This window comes from Rattus norvegicus, chromosome 4, assembly GCF_036323735.1.
Source record: "Rattus norvegicus strain BN/NHsdMcwi chromosome 4, GRCr8, whole genome shotgun sequence".
Lineage (NCBI taxonomy): Eukaryota > Metazoa > Chordata > Mammalia > Rodentia > Muridae > Rattus > Rattus norvegicus.
Genome location: NC_086022.1, coordinates 122,503,084 through 122,525,868, shown reverse-complemented (window position 1 = coordinate 122,525,868; position 22,785 = coordinate 122,503,084). Strand labels below are relative to the sequence as shown.

At 48.8% G+C, this 22,785-nt stretch overlaps 1 protein-coding gene across 1 annotated transcript in view; it reads right to left on the bottom strand.

Moving 5' to 3' along the window:
• Positions 1–1,202: 1,202 nt before the first annotated feature.
• Ruvbl1 (RuvB-like AAA ATPase 1) overlaps positions 1,203–22,785 on the bottom strand; it is a 34,913-nt gene continuing 13,330 nt past the window's right edge. Inside the window, exons 4-11 of the mRNA NM_147177.1 lie at positions 18,731–18,882; positions 15,658–15,747; positions 14,751–14,900; positions 13,123–13,186; positions 11,732–11,930; positions 5,747–5,849; positions 2,260–2,351; positions 1,203–1,542 (exon numbers count right to left, since the gene is read on the bottom strand). Coding sequence (NP_671706.1) covers positions 1,383–1,542; positions 2,260–2,351; positions 5,747–5,849; positions 11,732–11,930; positions 13,123–13,186; positions 14,751–14,900; positions 15,658–15,747; positions 18,731–18,882 — 1,010 coding nt within the window. The 3' untranslated portion in view covers positions 1,203–1,382. The remainder of the gene's footprint in view (positions 1,543–2,259; positions 2,352–5,746; positions 5,850–11,731; positions 11,931–13,122; positions 13,187–14,750; positions 14,901–15,657; positions 15,748–18,730; positions 18,883–22,785) is intronic.

Here is a 22,785-nt window from a genome sequence, read left to right as displayed (position 1 = left end):
GCTCTGTAGAGCGGGTGCCAGGGCCTGCAGGAACTATGCTCAACCCCTCAGAACTTCCACCGCTTCTGTCCTGATCAGGTGCTGTGAGGATTGGGCTTGGACAGTCAGCTCTCCTCAGTTTACCGCACAGCCTCACCTGCTCAAGATTGGGTTCACAACTACTGCCGGGCATGGAAAGTGCAGTTTCCATGTCCAGCTCTGGCACTAGCTACTCTGATCTCAAATCTGGCTTCTGTCTCCACCTAGCTGGGCAGGTGCGTTTGACTTACACGCCATGTCCACATTGGTCTAGTAGGCTTAGTTAAATACCAAAATCTTTGCTATGAGGACAAAATGGTAACGCTGAGAATGGTGGTGCTTATAATCCCAGCGACTCAGAAGGTGGAGGCAGGATTGCCAAAACTCTAAGCCGGCTGGCCTGGTTTACATTATTAAGACTGTCTCAAGACATGGTACCCAACGTATACACTGACCACCCATGAATGCACACTGATGGCTTCCTAAACCAGGTCAGCAGTGAGACAGTGCCTCATGCAGACTTCCCAGCACAGGTAAACCGGCAGTCCTGGAAGCTTTTAAACCTTAAGTGTGGTTTAGTACAGAGCAACTTCACTGGACAGAGCCCAGCACAGAACATGGAGTGTGAACAAAGTCTCAGACACAGCAGCTTCGGCCAGGTGCCGAGGTGCCCTACTCAAGGTGCCCGTCAAAATTGGCTGTAGACATGTGTGGCCCTGAGACCTACACCCCAGGCTAATCACAAGAAAAATACTGAGCAAAACCCAGCAAGGGCATGGGTCAGAATACTCAACAGTCTAACTGTTCGGGTCATCAGAACTCAGCCAAGAGCCTGAGAGGAAGATGAGCTGTAACACCCTGATTCTGCTGACACTCACTGATGAATGGCTGCCTACTGCAGGACGCTGTGCCACCACAACTCCCTGCACCGAGTGCACAGTAATTATAAATCCAAACTGGTTCTGCAACCCGTGTGTGTTATGCATAAATCACCTTGCTTTGTGCTGGGGATAGAACCAAGGACCTTACAGAGCAGCGCCAGCTCCAGGGGCTCTGATGCTGTCTTCTGGCCTCCACAGGCACCTGCGAGAAGGTGCACGCGCACACACAGACACACAGACACACACACACACACACACACACCACACGAGTAAAAATATAAAAAATAAAAACCTAAAGAGAAGTATCATCAAAATAAGATTCAGTTTTATTAGAAAAACAAGCTAGGTGGGAAAGGGTTCCTTCCAAACAACCTTGGAGGTTTGATAATTTACAAACAAACTGTAACACTGCAAAGCATGCTCAACGCAAGACCCTGTCCTCGGTGTGGGGTCTGTCCTCTGGGTGCACCTCCAAACCCTACGTTACTTCATGTACTTGTCCTGCTGGTCGGCCAGAATCTTGGCGGAGGACTTGGCGTCATAGAAGAGCTCGCTGATCTCCTCCACGTGCTCCTTCTCAATGCTGTCCTTCCCGTTGATCTTGGCCAGCAGGTTGGCAGGGGTCAGCAGCTGCACTGAATACCTACAGCGGACAGCACAGCAGTGAGCAGGGAGCCACTGAAGGGAGCCCCAAGTCAGCAGGTGCATGGACACCACTGGCATGGCTGAGCAGTCTGCCCCAGTGAGCCCAGGGCGAGGGTGGCAGAGAACTTCCTGCCCATCAGAGCAGAGAGCGGCCACCCGAGAGCAGATGACACAGTGCTCCTCTCACATTTGCACTTCGGCTGACACACTAACACTTCCGAGCACACACACCCTGGCAGTGTGCAGAGCCAACTCAGACAGGGACTTTAAACAGGCAAATCAACACAGGCAACTGAAAGCTCAAGTGGGTTCAAGACATGAAAATTCAATACTGAAAGTTCAAAAAGCTGACCATTCTCCTTTACTTCAGGAGTAAGAGCCACAGATTGACTCAAAGGATATGGGGAGGACTCGGGGCCTGAAGAACTATTTTCTCCAGTCACTGCCTCTGAGCCCTGAAGAACAGCCGAGAGAACACTGTGATGCACTGGTCCCCTGGGCTGCTGCCATCAGCTCCCTGGAGTACAAGCAGCGTGATGGGGGCAGGCCCTCCCTGCTCTGCTGGAAAATGGGAGGAGACTGGTGTGAGCTCCTGCATGGACCCAATGGAGACAGAATTCTAAAATTCATTTCTAGGTTCTCAGTGCTCTGGACTAGGTGCCAAGACAAGGCCTTGTCGCAGCAAAGGGTTCCAGCGGGGCACCACTCAGCTCACCTCAGCGTGGTCTTGGTGCCAATCTCCCCGAGGTGGTTTAGGGCCTCCTCACTGATGTTGATGCCTTCCGTCTGGGCTCGGATCTTAATGATCTTTGGAGAAAAAAAATATGGTTAAGTGTCTCAAGTGTGTTCAGTATCTGACCTAGTGATGGTCGCCAGCACTGCTGGACTGTGCCCTGGGGCAAACATGCCCAACCACAGTCCTTTTGAATGATGTCACAGCCAGAGCTAGGATCATCTGACTCCAGGGCACCCCACACCGTCGCTGCGACCGTTACAGAGAACTGGAGCCACTCCTAGCCTCGTCTGGGAGCCTCAAGGTTCAAACCTCCCCTGGCAGCTTGGGCACCATGGCCTGTGAGCACTCAAGCAAGAGAAGAAATTTTTGTTTGCCTGATAAATACGATGGTTAAATAAATCAAAAAAGTTACTTTTAAAGATTTACCAGTCCTCCTAATATCGCTGAGATATCTAATCTATCAAGAGCCTAATGCTTGTTGCACTGAGTATCCTGGTGAGGCTGGAGGGGCGGCCAGCAGCAGTGAGACGCTGCAGCGGTGGCACGGGGTCCCACGGGCGCAGCGGCACTGAGTGATAAGGGCCAGCGGGATAATGATGTTGTGTGTTGCGGGGCTGAGATAACTCGAGGACTTCGAGCCTCATATAATACAGGAATTTTTCACTCTGGCAGCTTCGTAAACAAGATATCAAGAAGCCGTCGTCTAAATTAAAGCTGTAAAAACAGCCAGAGAAGAGGCACAGGAGCTGGAAGACACTGAGTCCTAGCACCAGGCTCCCGAGGGAAAGGGGAGTGGAAACTTGAGCCGCTGAGTCTGATGGCTCAGGACTCTGCCTCGGGTCAGGAGTCATCAGCTGCCTGTGAACAGGGCTCATGCTGTCACTGAGAGCAGCCTGGAGCTAAGGCCAGCAGGCCAGCACGCATTCCTGAGAGCACACCCATGTTCCAGCAGCCAGCCACAGCACTCAAGGACCTGTGACCCACAGCTGGACCTGGAAGACCTCAGGCCAACAGCAAAAATGGCTGTTCTAGAGTCTCTGGGAACTACAAGAGGGACTGGGGTGTACACAGACCAGTAGCAGAGCATGTTCTCAGCATGCATAGGGTTCTAGGTTACGTCCTCAGTGCTGCCAGCTCCAGAGAGATACAAGCACTGAAGAGCAGAGCTTGGCTGAAGGGAGGGTCAGCACAGCACCGCCTCTCTGCTGTGCTGGCTCTGTAGCTTGGCTTCCTTCCATGATGCCAGGCGTATCTGCTCTCAATGTCTCTAGAATAGGCCAGAGCAGTCATTGGAGTGCTACCTCAGCTGCTTAGAAACTGACAGCTTCTGAACGAGATCTTTAATCATTTAATAAGCCGCAGGGATGTTTATGAGGTGTCAACACTAGTACCCTACACACGTTTTAAGTTGAGCTTATCTGTGTAAAACCTGCCCTGGCTCCAGCAAAAGGCTGAGGGGATCCCTGAAGCCACCAAGGTCAAACCAAGACCCAGATAGGAAGCCACTGAGAAAAGCCTGGGAACCAGCCCAGGTAGGCCTGTTAGTCACAGCACAGGTATAAGGGAGACAAAGCACTCCAGTGGAGCCTCGCCGGGGACCCTAGCTCCATCACTTAGTCTTGAGCTGTAAATCCTAGTTATCATAGGCTGTTGAGGATGCTGCCCTGATACTGTCGAGCTCACAGAATGCTCACATTCTACAAAGGAAAGTCTCTTATCACCATCTTCATGGGGTCTGAGGGCAAGGGCCCAAAGCCTAAGGTAGGCCTCTCAGTTACCAGACAGGGTGTTCTAGATCGCTTCTGTGACTTGGGGAGGAAAGGTTTATTACATCTCACAACTCACAGTCCTGTGATGGTGATCCAGGGAAATCAGGGTAGGAACTCAGGTGGGGACCTGGAGGCAGGAACTGCAGCAGAAACATGGAGGAGTGCTGCTTACTGACTAAGTGGCTCCCAGACTCACGCTTTGCTCGTTTCTTAAACAGTCCAGGCTAACCTAGGAATGGCATTGCCCATGATGGGCTGGGCTAGCCTACATCATTAGTAATCAAGAAAATGACCCACAGACATGCCCACAGGCCAGTCTGAGGGAGACAATTCCCCAGCTGAGGTTCTCTTCTTGAGGTGTGTCAAGTTGACAACCAAGATCAGCTACCACAGTGCCCAGTAGGCCAGCAAAGGAAAGCCACAGAGGAGTGGGTGTCATTTCTTGGCAGGACTAAAGCTTTGAGCTCAACAGCAAGTACTTCCGGGTCTGCCGTGTGGTTTTGCCTCTGCCCCTGCTCAGTGGCCTCCCTGGCACTGGACTGGGAGGTAAAGCACCATTTCAGACTCGGGGCCCAGTGAGAGGGGCTAGTCACTGGGATGTCCATCTGAGGAGACAATGGGGCCCAGTCTTTCCTACCTTCCTTCCCTCCAAAGCCATCAAGAGGTAAGCCTCCTGCTCTGCTCTGTCCCCTCGTGATACACTATAGGTTCAAAGAACAGGGTCAAATGACAAACCAAAGCCACTGAATCCACATCAAAATAATCCTCTCCTGACCTCAGATACTGTCACAGTATCAGAGAAAGGTGTTAGGTCATGGAGATGGTCTCCTAAGTCAGGTTCACACGGGGCTGTTATGACTGTAACAGCTGGTCTGGGACATGCAAGAGAGGCTGCTGTGTCACCTTGAATCCCTGACTGTTCTCTATGAGAAATACTGGCGGGGCCACATTGCACAGGCCACAGGAGGACACAGTTTCAGGGTGCTCCCAGAAGAGAAGAGTCACGTCCACCTGAATGCCCCAGGCATACTCCCTGTCCCAGCCCCTCACTGGTGTTACACACAACACTGAGACATCTGTGTAAGCTAAGCTTAGGGTTCTCATCTGTCTCAGTCTTCTTCCTTAGCCTCCAACTCACTGTGTGGCTGAGGAGGATCCTCCCACCTCCATTTCTCACGTGCTGGGCAAGCCAAGAAAGCTTCACCAAATCAAGTTTATGTGCTGCTGGGGCCAAAACCAGGGCTTTCTGCAGGCTGGAAAAAATTCAGTCTACCAACAAGGTACAGACCTGGAACGTTTGTGCTTGCTTGTTTGTTTCCTTTAGAGGCAGGATCTCACTATACCTAAATCCTGTGATCCTCTTGCCTCAGCATCCTGAGTGCTGGAACTGCAAGTGTGCATTAACCACCAAACAATACATCACTCTCACTTGCTCCTACCTTAGGCTGATGGCATCCCCTTGACCATTAAGCCCATGTTTTCTTTCCTCCCTTTCCTCGAGCTCATTGGGAGTAGATGGGCCAGACACACAGGGAGCACAGGCTCTAAGCCATCTGAGAATGTCTGCTCAGAATAACCTATCTTTCACAGCTTCAAGGACGCAGTGACTTGCACAGAATAGTGAGCAAAAGCAAGGCCTAGGCTAGCCAAGTGGTCAGAAGTGGGTAGAAAAGTAGGGGGAAGAGCGTGGTGCTTACCTGCTTCATCTCCTGTGGCGTATACAGCATGGTCCTGATGATCATCACCCGGTCCAGCAGGTCCAACGGGATGCCGTGTGGAGAAGTGATGTCCTCGGTGCCCCTGCAAGGGTCAAAATCACTCCCATCATCCAAGGGACTCAGACCTTGGACAACAGGCACATGAATGGAGGTACTCACAGTACAAGTAGGTAGCTAGCATCTCTGAGTATTAGGGCCAAGTGGCCCTGGGCAACAGCTCTATTATGCCAGCTTGGGAAGGAACCAAATCCAAAATCAAACAGACCCATCTAGTTACCAAATCTTCAATGAGTGTTTTATAATTATACTGCTAATATATATATTTTTCTGTTTTGTCTGTTGCTTCAGCCTTTTTTTTTTTTAAGATTTATTTATTTTATTTATATGAGACGATTGTAGCTGTTAGACACACCAGAAGAGGACATCAGATTCCAGATGGTTGTGAGCCACCATGTGGTCACTGGGAATTGAACTCAGGACCTCCGGAAGAAGTCAGTGCTCTTCACCTCTGAGCCAACTCTCTAACCCTGCTTCAGTCTTTTTTTTTTTTTTGGTTCTTTTTTTCGGAGCTGGGGACCGAACCCAGGGCCTTGCGCTTCCTAGGCAAGCGCTCTACCACTGAGCTAAATCCCCAACCCTGCTTCAGTCTTAATAACCAGGCCTAACTCCTACTTGACAGCACACATTCATGAATTATCTCCTCTGAAACTATCACCATGTTTGACCATCCCAGAGGTCTGCTGCCTGTGCACAGCTGTGTGAGCGCCTGGCCCCAGCGCAGCAGCCAGCACCAGCATTGTCTTCCTAGATATTTGCTGCTCTCACAGTTTAGAGGAGGAAAAAGGGGACACCTTGATTGAGTTGCATTTCCTTGGTTACTAACGAGGCACAAATGTTCTCCCTTACATTCACACTTTTCTTCCTGAGACTTGTCCAATTACATCCTTGTTTTTCTTTTCAACCCTTAGCCAAGCCCTAGTCAACAGCCAGGACAGGAAGCCTGCCAACCTGCCAGGCCTGTGCCAGCCGCCTGATGGGACACATGCTGGGCAGACACTGGTGCCCTACAGCCAGCCCAGCTACAGCAATGAAAGCTGAGCGACTGTGGGCCTCTGCAGGGGGCCATCCTAACAGCACAACTGCAAAAAATAACACAACTGATTAGAATAACAAAGAACGAGGCATGCCATTTCAATTTAATTGTTAATATCAAAATATTTGGTTTCAGGGCTGGCGACATGGTCTAGCAGGCAAAGGTGCTTACCAAGCCTAATAGTCCGAGTTCAATTCAGAGAGACTCCCACATGTGTGCTGTGCTGTGGACGTGTGAGCATGCGCACACAGACAAACAAAAAAGAAGAAAAACAATTCAAGCAAGCAAGAAAAAAAAATCAAAAATCTATTTTGAAATTCTTTCCATTCAGGTGAGTATCGGTGTGTATTTACTATAAAAATAAATGAAAGTAAACTGTATGGCAGGATAAACTTGAAGCACAGTAGGAAACAACCAGACACAAAGTCCAATGGGTGACAGACTGCATGCCAGGAAACAAAGTGGCCATGTGCACAGAAAAAGTCAGAGGCAATTGCAGCCTGCGCAGAGGAGATGGGACAGGTGAAGAAAAGGTCCTGGAAACAGGCACTGGATGGAGACGGCGCTGTGTACGGGCACTGGCTGCATTTGCAGAGGACCCGTTGTTTGGTTTTCCCAGCACCGAGGTGGCTCACAGCTCCAGTTTCAGGAGGTCTAATGCCTTCTTCTGGCATCCAAAGGCTCATGCATGCATGTAGTATACATACATACATACATACATACATACATACATACATACATGTAGCTTTATACACATAAGATAAAAATGAATATATTTTTAAATAAGTTTTGGAAATACACATAGTAGGGATGGTTATACAGTTAAAAATGGTTAAAGCAGTAAAGGTGGGGACTGGGTGTGCTCAGCAGAGTGCTAGCCAGCAAGCATGGTACCCTAGGTTTGATCCCCAGCACCGCAGACTGGGTGCAGAGGACAAGCCTGTATTACTACCGTGCCTCAGGAGGATCAGGAGCTCAAGGTTACCATTAAGCTATACAAGGAATTTGAGGCCAGCAACACTTTTTTTTAATAGTAAGAGAGAATTGCAAAATAAGAAGCTTTATCAGGATTCAAATCACAGTACTTAGAATAGCTACCATCTTTTTGCAAAAAAAAGTTTAAAAATGATGTTTAAATTTTTGTTACTGAATTCCCTTTCAACTCTTCTTAAAAGTTTATTGGGGCAGGGGAGTTGGGAGGGTAAGACTTCTGAGGACATCTTAATATCTAAAATCTGCCATGTTGAAATAGTCTAAAAACAAAAATAATCAAAATTCCACAGCCTCATTATAAATTATCTTTGGTTTAGACATGATAAAAACAAAAGAAATTCACTGGAAAAAGGCACATGAGAATGAGGTCCCCCAGCCCCAAAAGAACAGAACTTAACAGACGGGGGTAACGAGCTTTCTTACAGTTGAGTTCATAACACTAAAACACAAACCAAAAGACCACTCAGAAGTTACTAAGGACTGCTAAGCACTGTTTAGTCATCCAAGCTATGAGCCAGAAGCAGACAGACTCTTCTGGAAAACACGTTCATGGGAAAGAGTTTACAGAATGCCATCCGAGAAGAGAAAAGCACATCCTGCTCAGTGGCAGCTCCCCCAGAGGGGAACACACCATATCACAGATTTGTTCATGAGTGGATTTTGGTTGATACTGTGGGTGTGAGCCCACAGACCAATGCTCCTTAGCTTAGGTATGGCACCTCTGCAGGGATAAAGCAGGGCCTCTAGAAACATAGCTTATGCTTGAGCAAACAACACAGCCACGTCTTAACACTCTTCCACTGGAAACTCTAGGCTCTGTACCACGCCACTGTTGACGTCTGGACCCCTCATTTTCTGTCAGAGGCTGAGGCTGTCATATACACTGTGAGATGCTGTGTGACACCCACAGCATTAAGTCATGAAAAATAAAACTATCCACGGATATCACCAAATGTTCACAGGTAACAATGGCGCCTGATCAGGTGGCACAAGGCTTTCCTGACAACTAAAATGTGGTAAACACCTGGGCAATATAATGGGCAACTCCCTGTCACGTGCCTGACCTTGGCTCAGTAGACACAATGAGACACTTATAAAAGGACAGCCAGATTACTACACTGCCAGTGCAACTTGGTAAGAAAAAATGGTCATTCTAGCTGGGGAGAAGCTAAGTCAGTAAGAGATCTTACTGCTCTTCCAGAGGATCCAAGTTTGGTTCCCAGCACCACTATCAGGTGGTTCACAACCACCTGTAACTTGTCCTATGACCTCTGTGGCACTTGCACACACATATATGGTGTACAGAAATGCATGCAGTACACATATACATAATAAATACTTTTGTTAAAGGAGGGTCATTTTAACACATGGCTGGACATCTATATCCATGTTTGGATGTAGAATCAACCCTTCTTTGACCATGCACAAAATTAACCCCAACTGACTTATGAACCCAGAGCTGAACTATACATTCTTGGGAGAAAACAAAATACCTGGTCTTGGGTGAGACAGTGCTACTCACGTAAGAACAAAGCACAAAAGCAGGAGGACTAGACTTCAAGGTGCCCTAAAATTTGTTACTGGGGACAGGGGTTGAAGACCAAGGCCTTACACAGACAATGCACTACTGAGTTGAACTCCTACCCTAAAAATTAGAGTTCTGAATAAAAGTTTAAAACCTGTGTCAAAAAACTGTCAAAAAATTGATAGGACTACCCAAAGAATGGTAGAAAATACTCAAATACATTCATAGGTTCTAACATTATTGCTGTCATAATAAACGTCCGTCCTTCATCCGAAGCACATAAAGAATGTTTACCACACAAGAGTAAAGGCAAACAACCAAAAAGAAAACGGGGCACATCCGTAATCCTAGAACTTGGGAAGCAGGAAGATTAGACATTCATCTTTGGTCCTACCAACCTTCCTCAACACAGGGAGCCTAGTGTCCCCTGAGGCCCGCTCCAGGCCATGCTCAACACTTCATATCTACTCACTGCCCAGCAGCCACTGGGTTGAAAGGATCATGTCAGCTTTACAGCAAACTAAGTGGCAGCACTTCTGGCTTGTAGCCTAGCACTGGGAAATAGCCTCATCTGTCCTTGGGTGGCAGGGTGTCCTGACATCACTCTGTTGGTGGCTCATACAGAGAGCTCTAGAAAACTGACAAGGAGAAAGCCCTCAACAATGTGACTTCCTCTTGGAGCTTGGGTGCAAGATGCAGATGGTGCAAGAGGTCAGCAGCTCCTCCAGGGAGAAGGGTGTGCTCACACTGTAGATATTCCTAAAATTCTGTCTTTTAGCATCCTAGCCTAACTAGTGCACTCTGGAGCCCAGTCTTCACCCGAATCCAAGCTGCATGCCTACTTGGTGAGAGCCCAGGTCCTGCTCTCCTAAGTCAGTGGGAGCAGTGGTGTGGTGCTGTAAGAGCCGGCTCCCGCCAGCTCCTGTGGATGATGTCAGCATGATAGAGCTGGCACTCTGCACCAAACCTACTCTATAGAGTTCATACAGCTGGCTAGAGCTTGGTTCTCACAAGCAGGCTGGGGCCAAGGGCTCCTTCCACCTGAGATAGCCCTAGCAACTGGGTCCAAGAGCTGCCAGCCTATGTTGGCACACGCTGGTTTACGTTAGCTCTGCTGGCAGAGCTCCCAGCAGGGGGCACCATGATTCCGTGCTGAGCCCAGATGAAGCTGTGCAAGCCTCCAGCAGCCACAGGTACCAGGCTTCCTGAGCCAGGGCCACTCATAGCCTCCAAATGTCGGCCGGGAGGCCCTGCGCCTCCAGCAGCTGGCCTGGACCTGGCACAGCAGCATCCTCCATGACTGTAGGGCATACCTGTGATAATGCTCTTACCAGATGGCATCATAGGGTGTCAGCACAAAATGTTACCTGCACATGAACCACACACATACCCCAACTACAAATGGGTAGGGGACACAATTGAGGGGGGCTGCTATTGTAATGCACTACTGCTCTCAGCAAACACCAGACTACTTACTCCCCAGACTAGCCCACCCAGAGCCATAAGCACCCAGTGTGGACAATCTTAGTTAGACTAAGTTTCTCCAGCAAGGGACCGTGGCATTCTTCTATGTGGTCTACCATCATGGAAAGGCAAGCCAGCAGTCTAGGCTTTTAGTGTAGTGTGGCTTTGATTGTCCTAAATATTCCTGGGCACAGGACCACAGTGTCTCCAGTGACTATTGTCAGGATCACAAAGCCCCAGGGCACTGTCTCTTGTAACTGCTGTGGGCTTGAAAAGAGGCCCTTCACATCCCAGCACTGCAGAGACTGCCCTGACTGTCCCTCAGCAACACAGAAAACCTCTAGGACACTAAACCTGCATATTAGAACCTGATATGGGCCTCAGACAAAAGCTGGGACATTCTCTACAGCTCAGGCCCAGAGAACTTAGGAAAAAATGGAGTCTGGAAAACCCCTCCACCCCAGCTTTGGGGCTATACTAACATGGGAGGGACTGTATGAACACCCACTATCCAGGGCTCTACTGAGCCTCTCAAGGGTGTGTGAGGGAGGAGGGCCAGCAAGGTACCCCACTGTCATAGGAAGGTCTGGGGTGGGAAGAAATGGACCAAAGTTACACCATTCAGTTGCCTCACCTGAAGTGAAGTGAATATCTCTCTCCTCAGGAAACAGGAAGTTAGCTAGCTCATGACATCCCACTAAAAACCAGCCCTATATGACTATCACTTTGCACATAGCAAAGCCCTAAAGACCCCTGGGAAGACCCTCTCATCAGAACACAACCTTGCTTCTTCCCCATCTGCCTCAAGGCATGCAGGTATACTGAACCAAGGAGAACACTCACTCAGAAGGAAGGTGGGAAGCCTGGGAGCAGGCGTGAGGGGCCCTACCTGATGACACAGTTGCCTCGGTTGGATGCAAAGATGACAATGGGGGCGATGGAGGACTCCAGGGCTCGGTGCAGGTAGGTAAAGCACTCGATATCCAGCATGTGGACCTCGTCAACAAAGAGCACTCCAGGGACCAGCTCTGCAACGCCCTGGTCAATGTATTTGTTCACCACCTTGTTGATCTCCCCTCGAAGTTTATCTAGATGTGGGAGAGCAGGGTCAGCACAACTCTGAGCTCGGACTTCCACCCAAACCCACCCCTGCAGCCCATTTCCCCAACTGTGAGGCCCCAGCAGGCCCTGGCCCCTCTCCAGCCTCAGTTACCTCATCTGAGACAGGAATGAACACACCTACAGGCCACAGAACTTTAGGCAGCTTTCCCTGATGTTGTTTGGCTAACCCCAAATGATTGTGCACAGGAAGGCCATCACCTCCTCCCACACCGGTGCCACCCTGCCTTACTAGCTCCTCCCACTAGAACTCAAAGTCTGGCAGATTTGGGAGCCTGGCATGACAGTTTTCATATGCAAATTTTCCTGTTTTGTGCCCAGTAAATGACCCTGTCTAGTGGCCCGGTAAAACAATGCTTGGGTTAATTAGCCTTCAATCACATGCAGTCTCAGTCCTCTCCAGACAGGAAGATAGTGTCAGGCCCTAGATGAACCACAGACATATAGGCCACCACTGGCCACAAACAGAACCATAAGCCTTGCTGGAGCTGCTGCCTCTTCCACCAAATCTACCATCAAGAATTGCCTGAGAACAAACAGCAAACTCAGGGCAAGACAGCACTTGCTGCTGGGTACAGCACACGCATCTCTGACGCCAGCACTAGGGAGGCTGAGGCAGGAGATGCAGCATTCAAGGTGATCGCAGACTAAACAGTGAAACCCTGTCTTATCAGCCACACGAAGCCAAGCGAAAGTCCAGACACAGCTGCTCTTGGGACCTGAGGAACTGTCTCAGCTCCTCCTCCAGCTGAGCCCTCAGGATCAGAGACTTCTGTGTCTCACTAATGTTTTAAGGTCACTAACAGGTTGCTAGGAAATGGTAACACGGTGGAGGTGGGGAAAGAAGAGTATAGAGGCCACACTGGAGCGGAGCGGAGCGGAGCAGAGTGGAGGGAAGAAGGTGGTACAAGTACGGCAGGAGTTTGCTCCCCTTCTCAAACACCCTAGGACCCCAAAGGAACCAGAAACTCTAGGTGCCCAGAACCAGAGAGCGCACTACTGCCTAAACAGATGGCAGGGTTTAAGCTGTGATCTCAGAGGAGGGAAGACACCATCCCCACACATATTTTGCTTAGAGGTGCACAAAGAGTCACCAAGTTTGGCACCCAGGGCTCTGATCCTGCTGTATGCGCTGGGGGCAGGAAGATCACCAGCTCTTACCTGTGATCTCTGTCTTTTTTGGCTTCATCAACTGGCCCATCATAGACAGAATATCTTGCCCACCCTGGGAAAGAGAAGAGTCAGTCAGCCAGAGAAGACTGAGTGTCCATGCTAAAGAGGCTACAAACCTAATATTCCCCTGCTGTTTATTAGTCACCAATGTCAACTCACTTGGAGATGCCAACACAAGTCCCCTGGAAAGCATAATAAACATATTCTCATGTATGTATGTATGTATGTATGTATGTATGTATGTATGTATGTATGTATGTTCGTATGTACATCTTTTTGAGAAAGGTTTCTCTGTGTAGCCCTGGCTGTCCTGGAACTTGTTCTATGGACCAGGTAGCCGTGAACTCAGAGATCCACCTGCCCCTGCCTGCTGGGTGCTGGGATTAAGGCCTGTGGCCTCATGCCCAGCTTCCTTGATAAGCTTCTAAACACAGAGGAACTTTCATAGGCTCCAGACCTCTAGGAATCAAACGAACTCTTTCCACTGGGAGTAGAGTGGGCAGGGTGACCTCTTCTCCCGCCATATCTTTTGACTCCAGTGCACTCTTTTTTTTTTTTTCCTAGAGCTGAGGACCGAACCCAGGGCCTTGCGCTTGCTAGGCAAGCGCTCTACCACTGAGCTAAATCCCTGACCCCCATCTTTTTTTTTTCTTTTTTTTTTTTTTTCCTTTTTTCGGAGCTGGGGACTGAACCCAGGGCCTTGCACTTGCTAGGCAAGCGCTCTACCACTGAGCTAAATCCCCACCCCCATCTTTTTAAAATTCATTATTCCTGAGCTCTTCTAGGATTCAAAGCCTTGGCAGTCTGTGGCATCTTCCTGGAAGGCCCCTCCTTTCAGGAAGCTACTCCGCTGATGCTCTGTCCCCACATAACTGCTTACATGCTCCTGACCCCACACTAAGCCTAAAGCAGAGGCTTTTGAGGTCACTTTGAAGACAGACATCTACCTCCTGAAGGCACTTGCTGATCTAAGACTGATGTCAACAATCTCTTGAAAAAGCCCCAAAGGACCCATTCTCCACTGCTGCTGAAGTGGTGGCCTAAGAAGGATGAAGACAATGCAACAACCAGAAAAGCCGCCAGTAAGGAACACACGTGCTTTTCTCAGAACTGTGGCTATGGGGTGACACCCTTTCCTACACTTATCAGTCAAGGTGTAAGTGTCTACTGTCCCTCCAGAGTCACAGACTTGGGTCAGCTCAAAGCTAAAGGTGGTGAGGCCCTGCTAAGTGGAGGGAAGGTCACACTTGTGCTAGGCTTTCAGAAACCCTGTGAGGGTTCACACAGCGCTCATGCCCTCCTGTCAGTAATATCCAGAGCATCCAGGCGCGAGTCACTGCTGGAGAGAAGCCAAGGAGGAAGCTGGCTAGCTCAGGGCGGGAGGCTTGGCTGGAAGAAGAAATAGCCCAGGAAATCATCTGTGACTGGTGCACTAGAATGGGAACAAAGGATCCTGCATAGCTCATGCCCATGTTAATTGCTGAACATCACAGACAGAAAAGGAGCGCCTGCCTCCAAAGTGGCAGCAAGACCTTGCCGATTCATCCCCAGAGCTTCCTTGCAGACACAAGGCAAGTGTGCGCCTGAGTGTGCTTCCCACAGCAGCACGGCAGTACCTGAGGCCGCGCATTGGCCACGTCCAAGTCGTGCAAGGTCACATCCTGTATGATTTCCTTCTTCTTGTGCACATCTCCCTTTGGCAAAGGGACATACTCTTCAGCCTCAAGGTCAAACTCTGTGGCATAGGTGTCACACCTGCCTTGCCTCTGCAGACAGAGAGACATAGATGCAGTAAGGGTTTTCACTGCCCAGTCTTCAAAGGGAGAGAGCTCATAAGATAGAGTTGGTTCCCAACGGCAACCGAACAATGACAGCCTCCTTGACAATCCCCCAATGTGCCCGACCCCAGGGTGCCCACTACCCTCTGCCAAGGGAAGGAAGCTATCGGCGGGTTACAGATACCCGATACTTTCTCCAGAGTCCCCCCCAACACCCGTAACTATACGCAATTCCCGATAAAGGGCAAATCCAGCAGATTAACTGGAGACAGAGGGAGCTGCTCAGACTCTTTTGTAGGTGGGTGATTTACTGCTTGATATCAAGTATTATGCTCATCCATTAAACAGTGAGCAACACTGTACAGGACACTGGGAATCAGATACGAAAAGAATGCCAGCTAATGCCGCATTCCTCCCCACATGCATATATCTTGGGGAGAAAATACCAGAGAGATAAAGGAAGATTAAATACACTGCACATTTCAATTTGAAACTGACTAAAGTTGTTTTGGTCTCTCACCCTGTTCTCCCCCTCTAAACAGGTCTTAGTATTTCTAACAGACTGTCTGTTTTCACGATGAGAAGGTTAAAGAGTGAAGATAAGAAGAAGAAACTTTATAATTCACAGAGGGACAACTCTGCCCTTCCCATGGCATGGCACCAGGCAGTGCCCACCCTCCTCCAGCACCCGGGTCTTTCTGACACACAAATCAGGCCCAGTGCTTTGTCCCAAGAAGGGCATTACCTTCACAGCTCCACTGTTTGCTTCAATGTAAATCACATCTCCAGCCTCTACTCGTTCTTTCTGCAAACTTTCAAAAATACTGGGGTCCAGCTAAAAAAAAAAGACAAGGGTGACTAAAGAGAACTGCAAGGCATATTTGGCTTTCTTCTAGCATGCTACAAAGTGCCTCTCCATGGGTATCCAGAGGGCCAGCAACTGCAAAGAGCATCTAGCAGTAGGAGCATATCAGATTAGATAAGAGAATAGTCCAAGAGAGGAGGGATTTGGGGACCCACAAGCCAGTCACAGGGCACCAGGACATCTCTCACCCTCCTTAGCTTCAGAGGCCATAAAGGAGCAGAGATAGAGTTCCTAAGGGTGGCTCTGGCTGCCTTTATTTATTTTTTTTTTTTTTTTCCGGAGCTGGGGACCGAACCCAGGGCCTTGCGCTTCCTAGGTAAGCGCTCTACCACTGAGCTAAATCCCCAGCCCCACTGGCTGCCTTTATATGGATGATGCTGACCACAGAACCAACTGCCCTACTGTCCCTCTCTATTCAACTGTCCTATGCTCCTCTCCTGCCCTCAAGTAGCCCTGGACCTTTCTATCATAGAACTTGCCAGTACCTGCTTACCAGGCTGGTTTCCTAACAAGCTCATGATTCTAGAGCCTTGTGTCCTCATCTCCTAAACAGCACCAAGACACAATAAGGGATACATAAAATTAAAAATGAGACACAAGCTAGGACCCTCCCGGGCTCTGAGTCAAACACCAGTGCTCAGGGCCTGCCATGGGCACAGGCAGACTGGCGAGCACAGGCCTGTTGCTTCCCTGGGCTCCCCAGATCCATGCCCTTGGCTACTAAACAGCTTCTTATAGATACATCTCTCAAGGGTAAACCTCAAACAGAGCTGTTACATATGTGGTTGAAGTGGGGTTGGGGGTTTGGGGGACTGGAGCTCTATTCTAAAGATTCATTTATTTATTATATTTAAGTACACACCAGAAGAGGGCATCAGATCTCATTACAGATGGTTGTAAGACATCATGTGGTTGCTGGGAATTGAACTCAGGACCTCTGGAAGAGCAGTCAGTGCTCTTAATCACTGAGCCATCTCTCCAGCCCCCTGGAGCTCTATTCTAAATAAAATTAAAGAGTTAAAAACCCAGCACCAGGTAGAAGCCAAATAGGAAAGCATACTCTAAGGCTCCATTTCTGTGAAATGTCCACAACTAGTAGACCTACAGAGACAGAAAAGAGTTTAGTGGCTGCCTGGGCTAAGGGTGGAGCTAGGGGGCACCATCAGTGGCTTGAGGTTTCTTCTGGAGGTGATGGAAATATTTAGACTGTGGTGATGGCTGTGCGACTGTATATTAAAATCCCTTAAAGGCAATGAACTCTATTTTAAGTTTGACCTCAGTGGAGCCCTGGAACGCTCACCACCTCAGCTGCAGCGCAGGACTTTACCGTGCTGCTGGGGGAGAGGGGTGGCCAGCTAGGCACTGCTGTAGCAGGACAGTGAGTGCTACGTGTACAAGACAGGCCTGGCAGAAGACTAAACACATAATCCTTGAACAAATGGAGACGTGTCCTTTACACTAGACCACCCACTAAGTTTCTGGTTCTTCTAGACCATATCTACATTTGCTCCAAGTATCTAGAAGTAGACACATTTAGAACTTCTTAAAAAAAAAAAAAAAAAAAACCTTTCCCTTATTTTCCTCAATTAACTGTCGGGTGGCCTTAGGACAGGCCAGATTTCAACTGCAGGTCTTTAATATAAGACACACTTAGAATGTGCCGTGTGTTAGTCCTCTCAAGTGCTTTTACGCTGGTTAAGTTCAGCTAAATGAACTGGCTGAAGTTGTGATTACTGAAAAGGTAATGCCTCCCATGAGGAAACCTCCTGAGTACAGAAAAGCCTGAGCCCTGGGCTCAACAGACAGATCTGCCGCGGGAAGCTCCTGGGATGAAAAACCCCGTTAGGAAAAAGAGAAATGGCTCTTGGAAGAAGTGACATTTTTATGCTCTCCATAAAACAGTGACCAAGAAACAACCTCACAGAATCACAGAACCAGAAACATCAGAGTGGAGTAGAGACAGAAATTACCCAGTTGATCTAGCAGCTTCGATGAAAAGCTGAGTCCTGAGAGCCCAAATGACTTCTTGGGTCGTACAGCAAGCTGCTAGGCAGACACATAATGGCTGAGAGCAGAGCCGGCCTGCCATGTGCCCTGGGCGGGCTAATGCAGGCTTATCTGGCTCTGTGAGCACTGCCCATTTACCTCTAAGAGAGGAGCTTTGGTATGTGTACACACACGAGCTGACAGGATGTGAGGCATCTGCTGAAGCTGTCAGCATAGGCCCAACACACTCAAGGAGGGTGTGATGGCATTTACCAGTCATCATGTTAATAACTAATGCAGAGCTATGACAGATACAAGTTTAACCCCCAGGACTCTGTGAGATAAGCAATGAGCACTCGCAGTCAACAAACAAACAGCTGCCTGGAGACCATGCCACTTTGTGTACGGAAGAAACAAAGCTAAGAGTTAAGAGTTCAACAAAGCTAAGATTCCCTTTGACTTTAAAGTCTATGCTCTGACCCCAAGCATCCCGGCCTGTGTCCTAAAGGACGATAGGAAGATTCTCAAGAGTCAGACACAAAGCCCACTCAGTACACTGCAGCATTGGAGCTTCAACGGAAGCCTATCAGGAGCTGCATTAACATTCTGCAGCCCGGGACCTGTCTGCTCTACAAGTTGGACAGAGTCCCCTAGGCGCTGCTCACTGTGTGCATCAGATGGCTGGGACCTAGGCTACGGAGTATCGCGTGGAATATGGGGCGGCAGAGGCAGGCTCCTCACTTACCCAGCAGTTCACTGTATATGTACATATTCCAGAAGGAAGAGAAGTAACAGCTGCAGCTGCTGAATCTTCAAGGGCTAGCTAGGTCCTGCACCATGTCCTGTTCTGTCACTTGACATCCTACAATGACCTATGCAGCCCCACAGCCACAGTGCACAGAACCCAGACACCTTTCTCCAGAGCCACACACACTGGGAAGTCAAGGTAAGAGCCCCACACACTCACCTTCAGCTGTTTGGTTCCTTTGGCAGTCTTGAGCCCTATGATCACGTGGCTGATAGTTTTGCCATACCCACCCATGGGGTTCTCTGTCTCACAGGGAGTGAGCTCTGTCACCTCCCCTTCATAAACCTCCTTAGTCTCCTTTATCCGCAGCCCTGAAAGAGATGGCAAATGGGCCATGAGAGGGGAATCATTTCTCAGACACCACATTTTTCTCACACATCTATAACCCCAAACTCTTAGCCATAAACATATATAATACACCAACCTTAAGGATATCACAGTGGACAGAAAAACAGTAGAGGCACAAATGCAAACTGGAGGTGGTGTGGAGAGTAGGAGAAAGAACCAATTGCTTAACCTTAAGGATTTACTTTTGCTTTAATAATTATATGTACGCATGTTTGTTTGTGGGAAGATAATGTGTGTGACTGCAGGTCAGAAAAGGGCATTGGGTGCCCTTGAATTGGGTTTACAGACAGTTGTGAGCTGCCCTGCATGAATACAGGAAACTAAACTCAGGTCTTCTGCCAGAGTAGCAGGAGACTCAGCCACTCCCATGGTCCCTGATTTCAACCTAAAAAAAATTTAAAAACACTTATTTTGTTTGGGCACGCATGTGTGTAGGTACAGGAGTGTATGTGTGGAGGTCAGAAGACAGGTTGTCAGTCATTTCTCCCTTTCCACCAAGTGGATTCTGGGAGTTGATTGAAGGTAATTAGGTGTGTATCTTTAACCACTGAACTATCCTAACCACCCATGATTGTTGGATCTCTGGAACTCAAATGGTGAAAGGAAAAGGCTCAACATTTAGTTCTGATGACCATACACATACCATGGTGTGTGTACAAGCTAACACGCTCTCAAGCATACGCAGTTATTTACTTGTTACTTGTATATTGGTATTCTGCCTGTTTGTGTGTGTGTGTCAGGGGGTCAGATCCCCTAGAACTGGAGTTACAGACAGTTGTGAGCTGTTATATGGTGCTGGGAATTGAACCTGAGTCCGCTGGTAGAGCAGCTCTTAACTGCTAAGCCATCTCTCCAGCCCTGATCTTGAACTCTTAATCCTCCTGCCTCCTCTTCCCCAGTCCTAGGACTATACATATGTGCTGTCACGTCCAGCCCTGAATTTAACTTGTAATAATGTTAACAGAATGCCATATAGAGAAGATTCAGCTCCTCACTAGGAAGGAATGAGAAAGTGCATGTGACGCACATGCACACACGCACACACAGGAAGCCTTATCTACAATGTGCTTCAAAATAATCCTGAAGCGGGCTGATGAAGCCTTATGCCCATCCAACTGTGAGCTAAGGCTGGTGACGCCATATTTGATGACTTCTGTACATTTTCCATGGTGAAGTTAAAAGAAAAGCAAACACTACTCCCCAACCTCCAGGCAGCATGCTAACAGTAGAAAGGAATGCGATACCAAGAATTCAGTTCTGAAAAGCTCCGTTCCGGTCTCCCTGCTGCTTGTTGGAATGTAAAGAGCACGGTATGATCTGCTATAGCCTACCGTCCTTAGGTACGGGGGCAGAAGCATGGCGACAGGCGTAACTAAGCGGCACAGGCAATAATGATCACGGTGGAAGAGAAAATGAAGTTATGGCACGCTCACGCAGGCACCTGGCAGTGGAAAGGTTATGGTTACATGCAGCAGTATAGATGAATCTTAAACAGAGAACTCACTGGGAAAGGCGCCATCAGGGCAGAAGAAAATAAATGTGAAGTCCAAAAGCAGGCGCGACTTCTCTACAGAGTGAGAAGTCAAGACCACGCCTCATGTGGAAGGGAGAGACTGAGAACATGGACGTTCTGTGCAATCTTCTGCACATTAGCACAAAATAGCCAAGTCAGTTTAGAAGGTAAAGTATACGTGAGCACAGCTGTGGGACCTGGTGAGGGAGGAGCAGCCGCCACCGAGGATGTCGCTCTGCTCCTCTACGGGCTCTGCAGTCACGGTTCTCACCTCCAGACCCATTGCCATCCCTCAGCCCATTTGCACCACACCATCCACTCCAAATATCATAAGCTCTGCAGAAGACCCTAAGTCAAGCTCAGCAGAGCCCCATGTAGAGAGTAAACAATGCCCATTCTTCTTACAGGAGTGGGCATGATGGCTGCTTCTGATCGAAGGATGCCAATGGCTGGCACTCAGCTACCTGCTCGGATATGGAAATCTCGAAAGGCCACACTGGCAGGGTGTGAACGCTCTCTATCACCTCCCATCTCAAATATGGCCATTACCTTATCATAGGCTCGGTGCCAGCTCTTTCCCAGAAACCTAATCAGGACAGACACTCCAATCATCCAGTCGGGGAGAGCTCTGCTCTCCCACCATCCACCTGATAGCCTACAAATGGAGGTGTTGGAACAGCCCCAAGCAAAGGCCACACTGCTGCTTTATTTACCGAATTCTCAGCTGAGAGTAGTGAGAACAGAATGCTTCCAACAGGGTACAGCAGAGGATTGTGACAATTCAGAACTGTCCTTTTGAGTGCACTTACAACAAATCTTACACATCCTGAGAGCAGCTCTCTTGACTGCAACCCAAAATTCCTGTAGGAGGGGCAGCAGCCGCCCATCGCTCACCGGAACCTCTATTTGTTACTGCTGTTCTGTGCTGACGAGTAGGCAGGGTGTGGGTGACAGACAATGAGACCTGCTGTTTGCTAGGAGAAAGGCCGAGTGGTGCTATCTCTGGCAGAAATGACACAAATGACGGCTTTCATCTGCTGGCTCAGGTTTCTGAACCCCTGACAGGGACCTTCATCACATCAAGGAAATAGCACAGACTCCTGGCTTTTCATTTCTGGTCAGTTTACAGTTTCCTCCCCACCCCCTCTGCCAACCTCACCAGAATTCAGAGGCACAGGGCAGGGGGATGAGCAGGCTTCCTTTCTGAAGACAGTCGATGGCCTGCCCTTTCATGATGTTCAAGAATGGAGAAACTTCTCTTTACCTTGCTCCCATCAACAAATGGGTAAGCCCTGCCCCCCTCCCCACCTCAGAAACTCCAAACTGCGGCCAGGCGCTAAGGTGATTGATTCATCTGTATAAAAATACATGGTTCATCCGAGTCACGCTCCTGCCTGAGGCTCTTTTTATTTCAAACTTTGTCAATGTCAGCAAAACATTTTAAAATAATTTTTTCTTTTTTCTTTTTCTTTTTTCTTTTTTTCGGAGCTGGGGACCGAACCCAGGGCCTTGCGCTCGCTAGGCAAGCGCTCTACCGCTGAGCTAAATCCCTAACCCCTTAAAATAAATTTTAAAACTTAAGACTATTGATATATTTAAAGCAAATGTAATAATTTGCTATTTAAATAATTAAGGAAAGTATAGGGAGCTGGGTGTGGGAAAGGCCTGCGATCCAGCGTTAGGAAGGCAGAAGCAGGGGGATGAGGTCAAGGCCAGGGAGGCATAAAGTGAGGTCCTGTTTCAAACAGAAAAAGAATGAGGGAGGGAGAACAGCAGCAGCACAGAAAAAGGAAAAAGCAGTAACTGGCCCAGTCTTAACGACTGCAGTGTGATGGGCAGGGTGTCGCAGCTACAGCTGCTTGCTAGGCTGCGGCAAGGAAGCTCAGCAACTGTGGCAAAACGGCAACACAGTGAGACTCCATCTTAAAAATTAAAGGGAGTGAGGAAGGGAGATGGGGAAAAGGCACAAAGAAGGGAAGGAAAACACAAACAAAAAGAACAAAAACTACTTCTCAGGAAGATTTCCAGCCCTGGAGAGCCCATGGGCCACCTCTGCTGCTGTTCAGACTACCATGAAGTCCAAGGGACACACTACACCCAACAGGGTTGAAGCTGACAACGGGCGCACTGAGGCAGAGTGAGCAGCGCAGCGCAGCACACAACATGGCTCACCTGGACAGGAACACAGCTCAGATGCAAGGGGCCCACCAATGAACACTACATACAGCCTTAGCTGTCATCCGCAAAGGCTGCACCGAGCAGTCATGGGTACTGGGACATGACCCACATGAGCTCCACTCCACCGCTCACTCTGGTCTCACTGTGCTGCTTACAGAAGGGAACAGCTCGTATC